The sequence below is a fragment of the Sminthopsis crassicaudata genome, chromosome 6 (genome assembly GCF_048593235.1).
Source record: "Sminthopsis crassicaudata isolate SCR6 chromosome 6, ASM4859323v1, whole genome shotgun sequence".
Classification (NCBI taxonomy): domain Eukaryota; kingdom Metazoa; phylum Chordata; class Mammalia; order Dasyuromorphia; family Dasyuridae; genus Sminthopsis; species Sminthopsis crassicaudata.
The window spans coordinates 75886734-75900670 of NC_133622.1; the positions used below are offsets into that span (position 1 = coordinate 75886734).

At 36.5% G+C, this 13937-nt stretch overlaps 1 protein-coding gene across 1 annotated transcript in view; it reads left to right on the top strand.

Moving 5' to 3' along the window:
* The window catches only part of ARHGAP10 (Rho GTPase activating protein 10), a 340816-nt gene that overhangs the window by 230143 nt on the left and 96736 nt on the right, over positions 1-13937 (top strand). Inside the window, exons 17-18 of the mRNA XM_074273693.1 lie at positions 927-1032; positions 2625-2784. Coding sequence (XP_074129794.1) covers positions 927-1032; positions 2625-2784 — 266 coding nt within the window. The remainder of the gene's footprint in view (positions 1-926; positions 1033-2624; positions 2785-13937) is intronic.

The following is a 13937-nucleotide window of genomic DNA, read 5'->3' on the forward strand; positions in this document are numbered from 1 at the left end:
AATTTCAGTTTTTTTGTCTGGAATCTTGGGTTCAAGGTCCAGTGATCACCCATGTGATCTGGATAAGTCATTTGGCCTTTCTCTGCCTTTATTACCTACCTGCAAAATGAGATTGGACCAGACAAATTTTCTTTTAATTATTATTTTAGAAGTTTGTACTATATATTAGGTGGTTGGAATATAAAAAAAGAAATGAAATCGCTTCTGCCCTTCAGAACTTTATATTCTGCTCTTGGGAAATAGCTTCCATTCTGGCTATCATTGTGTGATCTCCTGAATCGGCTGCTTAATCCATGTGTAATAATAACGCCTGTCTCCTGAGGTTACTGTAAGGCTATAATGAACTGCTTTGTGGAAAGTACTTTGCAAACTTTCAGGAGTTAGAGAAATGTCACGTTATTATTATTAACTTTAACCTTTTTGAGACCCTGTGTGATATCCTAAGGGAGTTTTGGAAGGGAGTTTGTGCTACACTGTCAGCAGGTCCTAAATCTTGGTAAAGAGTGATTAATGCAGAAGGCTTTAGGAGCAAAAGATGACATTCCTCTGTTGCATTTGTCATTCATATCTTGGGCCAATGATCCAGGCTCAAGACTGCATCCAGACTGAGCCTACTTCTGAGCAGAAACTAAGTGCATGCAGCAAAAGGAAAAAATGGCAACAGCTGCCTTTTAAATATAACCTGGAGGGGGAAGGCATTAGTTTCCAACCCCCCCCCCCCCCACTCATTGCATGGTACAAAGAAGGGGGTGATTTCAACCACGGTAGAGTTGGATGAGTTTGAACAAGAGGGAAGAAACAGCTTTTATATCTTCCCCATTTGGAAATATCCAAGCATGGAAAACAAAACTGGTGCATGAGATGTTGATTTTAGGGGTATTTTTGGTCTGGTATATTTTTACTGACTATCTTATTTATTTTTCAAGAGTGTGGCAGCCCAGAATCCCGAGTCAATGCTATCCATTTCCTGGTCCACAGACTCCCAGAGAAAAATAAAGAAATGTTGGACATTTTGGTGAAACATTTAACAAAGTAAGCCCCTTCTTCTTCTTCTTTTTTTAATATTAAAATTCCTTTTCTCCATTTGTTGTAGGAGATGGATCGTGGTCCTGGTGAGCTGTGTTTGTAACGTGTGGAGCCGTGGCTCATGTACACAGTACCAGGAACCAAACCTGTAAAAGCAGGCTGGAAGTTTGACTCACAGTGTGTGTTTTGGAGAAGAGTGCTGAAATCTAATATTTCATGAATTTGTATAATTATTTACTTAAGGACATTGCCAGCAACATAGGGTTTGGTTTGAAGGGAAGAAAGGGAATAGGATACTTTTTTCCTCCTTGACTGATTCAGGCTGACTGGGGCCTAAAGACCTCTTAGCCATTTAGTTTAGTTTCACACCTGCATAAGTATAAGCTGAGGTACATGGCACTGGATTTTTCCAGTTCAGTTAGGAGCAATATTACACAGAGATTCCAGGTTGTTTTTTTATTTTTTTTTATTTTTTATTTTTTGTCTTAATCTATTATAATCATTACGACTCTTACTACTACCACTACCTTTATTAGTAGCATAGTACCCTGAATAAATACTCTAAATATGGATCTAAGTATGGAACAAATAAAACCCTTAAATCTAGGCTATTTATAATTTATTAAAATGATGACAACATGAAATTTAATATTACAACAATAATTAGAAAGTAGCCAAGTGTCAACAAAGATCAATAGATTTGCAGTCAGATGCAGATTCAACTCCTGGCTTGGCACTTTAGCCAGCTGCATGACACTGGGCACTTAATTTACTACTATGGGTCTTTAGTTCTGTCATGTTTAAAATGAGAAGGTTGGATCAGATTATTTCTTAGTTCCCTTCCAATTATAAATCTGTGGCCATAGGAAAAAGAACACTTGATTTCTCTGTCTTCTGAATCTTTCTGCAGTCTTAGCAAATTTCTTCCTTTAAAAAAAAAAATATGGTTATAGTCACTGTATTATTCTTATCCTGCTGACCTTACGGTGTTTAAAATTTCATTTAAATTAAAATTCTTGTACTATTATTATCACATAATCCTTTCATCTAAGTTTTAATTATCATTTTTAAATAATACAGAATTTGATAGAGATATTAATTGATCTTTAAATATGTGACTTAGAAACTTTAATTTTTAGATCCAGAAAGGACCTTAGAAACGACATACTCTAGGGATTCTTAATCTTTTTGATAGGTCCCCTTTGAGAGTTTAAGTGAAACCGCTGAATGTCTTCTTGAAACTTTTTTTAAATGTATGAATAAAATACAGATTATAAAGGATACCAATTTTGTTGAAATTATAGTCACAACACACACACATATATATATATATGTATATATATGTATATATAATTACATATATGCATATCTATCTATCTAACTATAGATATTTTTTCTTACAAACATACCAAGTTCATAGAACCCTCTGAGCCCAACCCTTTCATTTTACTACAAAATAAATAAAAATTGAGGGAATTTTGCCCCAAGTTGACTAAGTTCAGTTAGGAAGTTCCATGAATGCTGTATTCCAAGATGGTGGCACCTTAAAATCTTTTTTTTCCCCCCTCTTTTCTTTCCCTTTCTTTGATCACAATAAGCGTTTCAAACCACGCCAAGCAAAATCTCATGACCGTTGCCAATCTGGGAGTGGTGTTTGGACCAACGCTGATGAGGCCCCAGGAAGAAACAGTGGCTGCCATCATGGACCTGAAGTTTCAGAACATTGTAGTGGAAATCCTTATAGAAAATCATGAAAAGGTAATGGACTTAAATCATTTTTTTTTTGGACCTGAGAAATGCTGTTAAATGTATACTAGGAATTCTTTGGTTAAAAGATGCTACGATGAGTTATTTTACAATATAAATAATTTGCACTTTTCGTTGAGCACTTTTGTATTTGTCCTCCATCTGGAATCATCAGCAGGGTATGTGCAAAGAACTCGCCTGGTAAAAGCATGCTTTTCAATCATTATCGACACGTGACACAAGCAAGGTTGGACTGGAGCAGCCCCAATGAGCTGATTGTAAAATTTTCAGTGCAAATATTGACATCTCAGAAATGGTCAAATGCTGCAAATCAAGGCTTGATTTATTGTTTTGTTGATTTCTAGACTTAAAAAATGTGATGGGAAAAAATGTTAATAATGCAGGTTAAGCCTAAAAATATGCCAGGTATAGGGAGATACGGTTGTGAAATATTTACCAGCATTCCCTTGTTCATACACATCATGAAATATTTATTGATTTGGGATTAGGGACAAGTCATATAACCTCACCCTACCTCAGTTTCTTATCTGTAAAATGTGTTGGCTTGCATTGCAGAGATAATTGTTAAGAAAACCTTTTTATAAACCTTAAAGTGTTACAGAAATGAGAAAAGTTATTATCATCATCAATTTTCATGTTATATTGAGACACTGAGGGAGACTATAAAAGCTGTCTTTGTGTTGACCTCAAAAATGGAATATATCTGCTATTATTTTGATATGACCCTGCCTAAAGTCAGGGGGATAGATAGGCGACCCCCTCCCCCAAGATCCCTTGTGATGCTAGGATGTTATGATTCCATAATTACACTATTATGGAATGTGCAGTGTTGGCGTGGTAGATGGGCTTACTACAACTAGACCAGATGTTAGCCAACTCAGCATTTGTGTAAGGTTGTTTTTTCTTTTCTTTTCTTTTTTTTTGAGATACCCATGCAAGTTTGCTTTCTGACTCAGGAATTTCAGTGGCTAGTATTCTTGTTTAAATTGGATGATTCTCAGTAGAGACCATGTCAGTGTGTGGCTGTGATGGTCATTCTAGAGTCTCCCACACCCCTCCCTGAAAGGTGACTGTGTTCTCTCCTTCCCTTCCTTTCCCTTTTCCCTTTTTTTTTTTTTTTTCCCAAAAGAAATTTTGCATCTGTTCCTATAGCTCATGAAGGAGAAAACACATGGGTAAAGGAAAAAAAGTTATTCTTAAGTAAGACAATGTGCTTTTTTGGTTTTTGAAATTGTTATTTACATATGTTGAATGAGCTTTTCGGTAGACTTATCTTTTGCTACTTCTACTTATACATACATATCCAACAGATTTGTGATTTTGAATGTAGGGAACTCTCCCCAGTGACCCAGGGCTCAAGCTGTCCATGATTTAGTCAATAAATCATGAGAAGTTGCATGAAGAACTTGGCAGTTTAGTGATGTGCTTAGGTTCACCTGCTACTCGGTGTTCAAGGTATTATTTAAACACAAATCTTCTGCCTTTGAGAATCTCCACTCTGCCAGAGTTTACCAAACCAAGAACTTATTTAATGTTTCTTTGCAGAATAACATTTCAGAAGAAAGGGAAAATATAGAGAAATATAAACAAAAGTCAAGGCAGCCTCTGTGGAAGTTGAAAATTATAGCACAAATTGATCTTATTATATTCATTGTATCATAGAACCTTTGCTAATAATTTCTGGATCCTCCTCATAAGAAACCAGTTTTAAATAAGTAATGGAATAGTGCCGGTTGATTCTGTTGTGTCCTGTGGTCTTAATGTTACCTGAGTGCTGACTATTTGCACCATTTTCCAGATCAGCACTTCCTTATGTGAATTCTGAATTCTCCAAGGAAAAAATGGAGATGAAAATCTGTACTGTGAAATTTTAGTGGCTAAAGAAGGACTTTGGTTATTTTCTTTAGCCCAGTTGTAAAAATAGCCTAGTGATCAGCCTAGGAGATTTTACTCTACAACCAGTCATGAATCTCTGTCTCCCTTTATGGTGCTGTCAAACTGTCATTAAACCTCATTAGTGTGCACGAAGCTGTTGAGACAGCTCTGGTGGACGATAGCTGCTATTCATTTGTAGAAAGAGAAATAATTAGGCTACAGGCTTTGAGATGCTGGTACAGTAGCTCAGCCATCATTCGATTAAATCCCAATTAAGGAACTTTAATGCAATATATTTGTGAAAATACTGGCTCTGGGGCTTGCCTTTGGATAAAAAGATCACAACTTAATGCAACACTCTTCCTCCCTCCTTCCCTCTTCTTCCTTCCTCTGTCTTCCTTCCCCTTCCTTCCTTCCTTCCTTCCTTCCTTCCTTCCTTCCTTCCTTCCTTCCTTCCTTCCTTCCTTCCTTCCTTCCTTCCTTCCTTCCTTCCTTCCTTCCTTCCTTCCTTCCTTCCTTCCTTCCTTCCTTCCTTCCTTCCTTCCTTCCTTCTTTCCTTCATTCCTCCCTCCCTCCCTCCCTCCGTCCCTTTCTCTCTCCCCCTCTTTCTCTTCTTTCTTTCTTTTCTTTCTCCCTTCCTCCTTCCCTCCCTCTTTCCCTTTTTTCCTTCCTGCCTTTGACCTTTCTTTTCTCTCTCTAATCCTTCCTTCCTTTCTTTTCTTTCCCTTTCCCTTTCCCCTTCCCCTTCCCCTTCCTCTTCCTTTCCTCCTTCCCTCCCTCCCTCCTCTCTCCTTTTCTTTTTCTTTTCCTAATTTCAAGCTTGGCAGAGAAATTCATGTTTTTTCAACTAGGAAGTACATACCACTTTTACCTTCTTGGCAAATCTTTAAGTGTTTCCAAATGGCAGTGAGGAGCTAATTAAGTAATCGTAGTAGATGCCAATAGGCTAGCTCATAGAGTCCAGAAGCTAAACAGAGAGCTTTCTATTTCTCATCTCTTTAAGTTCTACAGCTAGTTATTGCTAAAATTTTGATATTAAAGAACTATGGGTATTAGGAGAGAAAACCAAGTGGATAGAGCATTATAAAGTTAAAAACTCAAAAGAATGGGAAATTTGTCAGCACTGCTAGGTGCTGTGGATGGCAGGTTGGGAAATAATCCATGTGCTGATTGATGTCTTCAAGAACTGCTGTACAGAGGGAGAGATTGGACTTAATCAGTTTTGCTTAATTAAACTTAATCAGTAGGTGACCCTTTGACCAATTATGTTGTAGAAGGTATTCTTTTGTCACTGTGGGTTGCATTAGCTGACCTCAAAAATTCATTTAACTTCTGAATTTTTTAAATTCTGAGATGATATTGTCAATTTTGCAGGTTTTGCTTAACATTCTTTTTAGAAGGGAAAGTATAAGAGTAGGAACTTTTTATAGGCAGATGATAAAAATAAAGAGAAATGAATGTGGCATAAAAACCAAAAGGTATAAATATTATACTTTAAATAAAATTAATGAGAACCCATGTGAATTGGTGGCTGAGAATGAAGAGAAGGCAATAGTCATCCTTTTCTAGTCTCAATTGTAGGGGAAAAGGAAGAAGGTTTCATAGGTCTTAATTCTTTCCCTTCCTTCTTTTTTCATTTGTTGGTTCTTTCTTCCCTTTTCCCATCTCCTGTTTTCAGTTGTGGTTCTTTTCTCAACATTTTAACTCTATAGACAGTTTGCTGTGGCAATGTAAAATTGTGGACATTGTACAAGAAAATGTCTCGTGACTGGATTCCTTGTCTGATTAATAATCAGTGTTACAGGTGCCTCAGATATGAGAGGGGGAGGGAAAGAGGGAGGATTGGACCGATAGGCAGAGAGAGGAGAGAGAAACAGAAGCAGAGACAGAGAGAGACACAGAAATAGAGGAAGATGGGAGGGGAGGGAGAGAATGAAAACAATGGCGTTTTCTGTATGAACTCTTCAAATGAAAAAATTGATATTTGTAACAGAGAGGAAAAATTATATCAAGGAGAAATGGTAAAAAATATAACATAGAGAGGGGATTCCCCATTTTTATCCCTGAAAAGAAAAGAGAAATCTGAGAGCAGGGAAAGTGCCAGAGAGGCAGAAAACGAAATGTAGACCAAGAGACAGAGACTAAGAGAGAGGTGGGGAGGTAGGGGCAGGCTGGGGAGGAAGAGGACAGAAAGGAAGGCCGAAGTCTTTCTTTTGTTTTTGTTCCTTTCAACAATTATGGAAAATGTAAGCTCTAGCTAGCAAAATCACTATAAAGAAAAAGATGGTAATTGAAAAAACTATATAATTAAAACTAGCAAGTCTAGATGCATTTCCAGCTTGAAAAAGATCTCAAACTATGTTGCAAATGTTTAAGGTTTAGTAAAATCCAAAGCACAATTTACCCTAACTCCTTTCCCAATTTTATTAAATCCACATGTACTTTGGAAGAAACTTAATCCATATGTTTTGGTTTCATTTATACATAACACATTAAGATCTTGTTTTACAAGAACTATCAGAGGGCCAAAAACATTTTCGAGGTCTTTCTTTCCTTTGCAAACAAGGAAATTGTGTGTGTCCCAGGAGAAAACAATACCATGAACCCCTAGGGATTTTGAATTTGGCCTGAAACTCGGAATACATGAAGTTTACATGAATTCTTTTCTTGGCAGAGTACACTTTGCACACCCTGACTGTGCAGCATAATCAAGCATCTGATGAAGTGAAAATATATTTATTTAGAATTCATTGACTAGAATGCTAGGCTCAGAATCAGGAAGATCTGAATTCAAATCTTATCACCGACATTTATTGTGTGACATGGACACATTACTTAAACGTTTATAAGATTACGGCTTGTAGGAATGATAATCCCTATGGCATCTACTTTACAAGGTTATTGTGAAGGTCAAATGCATAGTAGGTGTCAGCTCCTTCATGTACCTTAAAATGCTGTGTTAATGCCAATTATTCTCATTTTTATCACAGCTGGATTTCTCTCTTTACTTCATAGAGACAAATGATAAAGGTAAAATGTTCTCAGGGACTTAATTGTTTTCTATTTATTTTGAGTTATATTGGTTGAGGGCAGTTAGTGTATTGAACATTGGGTCTGGGAATCAAGAAAACCTGAATTCAATCCCAAACTGAACACATTTACTAGCTGTGTGACTGTGGACAAGTCACTTAACTCTGTTTTCCTCAATTTCCTCATTTAGAAAATGAACTGGAGCAGGAAATTATAAACCATTTGTCAAAAAAACAAGACAAACAGGGTCACGGAGAGTTAAGCACAATGAAACGACTAAACAACAACAAAAATATTGATTGATTCCTTTGTTTTATACCATTGTTATTTCCTAGGATACTCTGCTCCTCCCCTATTTATTAGTAACAAAAAGAGATGCAAACAGATCAACAAAATGGCCATGTTGCATGATACATGGGATTGTCCATTCCCTTGGTACCCTGTCTCTTTACTGAAAAGGTTGGGCTGAGGAGGACCAAGCTTTGGATTAGGATACTTGTTAGCACTGAGTCCAAGGACAAATCATCTTCTTTCTTTGTTACCCAGTGGAAAGAACACTTCACTGGGAGTCAAAGGATGGACATTCAGATCCTTACTCCTTGTATAAACAGTGGCAGGTCATTTAACCTTCTTGGGCCCAAGTTTCCTTATCTGTAAAATGAATGGATAAACCAGAAGGCCTCTGAAATTCTTTCTTTCTCTCAATTTGGGATCCCATAATCTGTAATAGCAATCTTTATAGGGTTGTTGTGAGTATCCAATGAAATAATGTACATAGAGCACTTTGTAAACCTTAAAGTTTTTTCAAAATTATTATTATTATCATCATTCTTTATGGTCTATAGTATTTAAAATGAATACTTCTTGTATCATGTTTATATGGTTTCAGTTAACCAGAAAACTCTATTCCTTGATTGTTATGGCTAAATGGAAGGGTCTTTTCTTTTTCTTTTTCTTTTTCTTTTTTTGGGGGGGTGCTATTTTCATGGTCAGATTGTTAGTTATTTAAATATTTTAATTGGATTTTTAGATTATAGTATTCAAAATGTGGTGCTATAGATTGACCTTAGCTTTGGGTAATGAATGTTCCAGGCTGCTTGTCTCCATCTGTCACTGCAGTTTCAGTATTTTGTGTGATAGTCAGCAGCTTTGGAAATTTCGGTTGTTAACAGCTTTTATGTGCATCTCTCCATCCTTAGATGATAATGAAAGCAGCACATATTATCTTCATGTCCAGTCTAATTTGACAAGCATTTATTTAGTACCTACTATGTACAAGATATCATGTTAAGTTGCAGAATGCACACACAAAAAATTCTGGACCTCAAGAAAATTACTTTTTTGGGGGGAAATGAAATCTGCAAATAGGCAAGTCCCCAAACCATTAAGACCCCTACTTTGTGACAAAGACATGGAGTTAAGTTAACCGAATGAACAAACGGCTGCCTCTGATGCTGTGTGCCTCGTTTTGCACTTATACTTACATTCTACTACCTCTCTGAAACATGTGTGATTGTATGAAGATGAGGAAGGAGCTCTGACACTGGGGAAATGGGAAAAACTTCTCAAAGGAACAATAGTCTCTAAAAGGTCCCGAGGTAAGGAGGGCAAAAATTTCTTTTTGGGTATAAACTGAAATAAACACTTTATGGGAGGCCAGAGGTGGCAAGAAATTATATCACATTAATGATGTGATTTTCAAAATCTAACATCTTTTTTATTTTTATTTATTTATTTATTTTTTAATTCATTTTTCCAAATTATCTCCTCCCTCTCTCCACTCCCTCCCCCCGATGGCAGGTAATCCCATACATTTTACATGTGTTACAATATAACCCAGATACAATATATGTGTGTAAATACCATTTTCTTGCTGCACATTAAGTATTAGATTCCGAAGGTATAAGTAACCTGGGTAGATAGACAGTAGTGCTAACAATTTACATTCGCTTCCCAGTGCTCCTTCTCTGGGTGTAGTTGTTTCTGTCCATCATTGATCAACTGGAGGTGAGTTGGATCTTCTTTACTAACTAACATCTTTTTAAAAAAGATTTGATTGTGTCTCTTTTCCCATTCCCTCTTCCCCTCCCAACATTGCTTTTAAGTTGAAAAGAAGGAGTTAAGCCTAAAGAATATTGACCTGATCCAGCAGGACCCTGAGCTCTCATCTCTTGTTTGAGAGATGGCAAGCCCCAGAGCAAAAACCCCAGGAGAGCAAAACTGGAGGAGGCTTCTGCTGGTGCTAGAATAAATCCTTGCTGACTCAGGGTGCAGAAGGAGATATGTTTTTTGCACATGGCCAATGTGCGAATTTGTTTTCCTTGACTTTGCATATTTATTATAAGGGTTTTGTTTTTCTTTTCTTTTTTTCTTTTTCCTAATGAAGAATGGGAGGTAGGAGAGAGAGAAAATAGATTTTTGTTAATTGAAAAAAATTTAAATTAAAAATAAACATTGCTATGATTTTCCAGTAACTCCCCCTTCCAAATCCCCAAACTTTGTCTTTGTGACAAAGACATAGAGTTAAGCAAACCAGATCGACACATTGGCTATACCTGATGCTGTTATGCTTGATTTTGCATTTATACCTGTATTCTGTCACCTCTCTGACAAGAAATAAGAGGTGTGCTTTCACTACTAGGCCTCTGAAGTCACCTTTTCATTGACCAGGATTCTGAAGGATATTGGGCGAGTTGGAAATTGGAAAAAATATGGTAATTCAGTTCTACAAACCTTAATTAGGAGCCCTTTATGTGGGAGGCCCTTGAAAGAAATAGGTAAAATGAAAAAACAGACCCCACCCTCAAAGGGCTTTCTTTCCTCTTGGCAACTTAATCAAGGTCTTTCTTAGTAGGAAAAGGCGTTTACAATCCAGGCTTCCAGCTATATATTGTCCAGTTTTTTTTCTAACAGATGTCTCTTGCTTTCTATAGTTCCGCAGTTATAGTTCTGTTATAGGAGGAGGAAGGTGTGTCCCACACAGGCCTGAGAATATTAAATTATACTTATCTGGGGAGAGCTTAACAGCCTGGAATGAATTGATACTCATTAACCTTTGGAACACTTGGTGGAACTATGTGGTGCCCAACCGTGGTGAACGTGGGGGAAAATCTGACTTCCTAGAACATGTCAAACTTGCTTATTCCTGTTCTTCCAGGTCTGTGTATCACATCATTAGGAATTCTGAGTGAGAGTGTGTGGAAGTCCAAATCCATCCCTCCAAACTCAGGGCCCCACCAATGGGAGCCAGAGCTATCATTTTCACGAGACACAACAGATTTAATTCCTGGGCAAGCTTCTTTCCATCAGGAACCAACAACTTAGTGCTTGCAAAAACCTTTTTTTTTTTTTTTTTTTTTTTTCAAATAGAAGAGAATAGAGAGGAATTGTCAAATAGACTACCCTGAATTCTCCTTGATACCATGAAGCAGGCCCTAGGTTGCCAAGCAACAACACTGTCGATTTTCAGATGTGGGAAAATAAATCTCTTAAAAAAATTCAGGAAGCTTTATGTCTTAGAAGTGAGCGACTGTTCAATATAGAAGTCACTGCCCCATAGCTAGTGTTTTGACAAATGCCCAGCTATTTCTCCCCCTGTGAATTTGCAGGAAAGAAGGCTCTTTTGGCCTCAGTCTATAATCTTTTTTTCCAGTCATGTTCTTCTTAGTAAGCCCTTATGTTTTCTAAGGCTTCTAAAAATGGGGCTAGGAGCAGCTAGAAATCAAAAAACATTCTGAATGCTCTTTAAAGAGAAGCAGAGTGATGAGGAACAGCATTATCTCCTTTATTTCTACATAAAAATATAAGTAAGTTCTGCTTTTTGCCAAACCAGGAATCCCGTTTTCTTAGAGACGAAAGGTTGTGCTCCAGGAGAAGAGAAATCTTAATGGATGATATTCAGGCAGTCTTCCAAGACGGTTGGAGGGAAGGTAACAGATTTCTAATCTACATGAAGAAGAGTTTTTAAATTTTAGAGCTGTTCTAAAGAAAAATTAGAAGCAATTAGGTGAGGCAATGGAAGGAACACTGGATCTAGAGTCAGGAAAACCAGAGTGCAAATTTTGTCTCAAGGGTCTTACTAGCTGTATGACTTGGAGAAGTCAGTTATCCTCTGAGTGCCTCAGTTGGGAAACTGGGGTGAGAATAACACCTGTCTCTGAGTTGTGAGGATCAAATGAGAGAATAATTGCAAAGGGCTTTGCAAACCTTAAGATACTATATAAATGCCAGCTATTATTATCAGTTATTATTAGGACTAGATTGTCTTGATATGGTAGTAATTAGGTAATGTTGCCAGAGTTTTTCAGGAGGAGGTTGGTTATTTGATTATTCGTTAAGAATTTGGTGAAGGGTTTCATAAAGGAGCATAATATAATGAAAAGAGCTCATGTTCTGGATGAGAGGACTTGTTTCAAATCTTGTCTCTGGCGCTCAATACTTGTGTGACTTTATAATTAAAACTTGTAATTAAAGTTACCTCTCCGGCCCTCACTTTCTTTATCTGTGAAATCAAGACTCTGAAGTTCTGTTCTTTCCAGCTTTAAATTTGTGATCCCTTGGTTTGGATAGAAGTTGACTAAATGATTTTGGAGGTCACTTCAATTAAAAGTAGTTATAAATGGGCACGGTGATATGTGGTGGTATATGTTAGTAGGTCTGCGTAATGAAGGGGACATATTCTATCACGTGTCTGCCCTAAGTCTCTTAACAATATGGTGATCCTTCAGAGTGGGAGAAACCAGAATGCCTAAAGAAGGGTAACCCACAGCCAATTAATGAGTATTAGGATTGCAGTAACTACATGAACACAACTACAAAACAATCTTCACACAAATAAAGTCAGGTCTAAACAAATGGAAAAATAGTTATTTATTCATAGGTAGGCTAAACCAACCTAATAACAGTTCTATCTAAATTAATCTACTTCAGTGCCATTACAATCAAATTACCAAAAATTATTTTGTAGATCCAGAATAATAAATAATAACAAAATTCTGGGAGAATTAATGGTCAAGAATATCAAGGAAATCATGGAAAAAAATGAAAAAAAGCCATACCAGATCTCAAGTTGTAAAGTTGTAATTATCAAAATGTTCTAGTACTGGCTAAGAAAGAGCATGATGGATGTGTGGAATAAATGAAATACATAATATATTCTAGTAAATGACCACAGTAATCTATTATATGGTAAACCCAGAGACCCAGGCTTATATTTTTTGACAGTGCTGGGAAAACTAGAAAATGTTATTGTAGAAACTAGGTAGAGACTAACATCTTGCTCTATATACCGAGATATGGTTAAAAATGGGTACATGGTTTACACATAAAGAATGATACTGTAAGCAGATTAGCAGAGAATGGAATAGTTTATGTCAGATCTATGGATAAGCGAAGAATTTAGGACCAAACCAGATATAGAGAGCATTACAAAATGTAAAATAGATAATTTTGATTATATTAATTTTTTAAGATAGCTTTTTATTTTCAAAAGATATGCATAGATAGTGTTCAACATTCTCCTTTGTAAAACCTTGTGTTCCAATTTTTTTTCTCCCTCTCTTCCCCCATCCCTCCCTTAGAGGTCAAGTAATCCAATATAGGCTAAACATGTGCAGTTCTCCTGTATATGTTTCCACAATTATCGTGCTGTACAAAGAAAAATCAGGTCAAAAAAGAAAAAAGCAAGCAAGCAAGCGAGCAACAACAAAAAATAGAAATTATTAGATTTAGAAATAGAAATAGAAAATTAGAAGGAAAGCAGAAAACTAAAAAATTTTCCAGTAAGTTTGTCTGATAAAAAGATCTACTTTCTAAATATATAGAGAACAAATTCAAATTTATAAGAATACAAGTCATTCCCCAGTTGATTAATGGTCGAAAGGAATGAACAGATGATTTTTCAGACAAAGAAATCAAAGCTATGTATAGACATATGACAGATTGCTCTAAATCACTATTGATTAGAGAAATTCAAATTAAAATGATTTTGAGGTATCACTTCACACCTGTCAGATTGGCTAATATGACAGAAAAAGAAAATGGTAACTATTGAAGAAGATGTGTGAACATCAGGATGCTAATGTGCTGTTGGTAGAATTGTGAACTGTTCAATCATCAGGAGAACAATTTGTCCAAAGGACAATCAAACTGTGCATACTCTTTGATCTAGCAATACCACTGCTAGGTCTTTATCTCAAAGAAATTTTACAAAGAAAAAAAAAAAGAATCTACTTGTACAA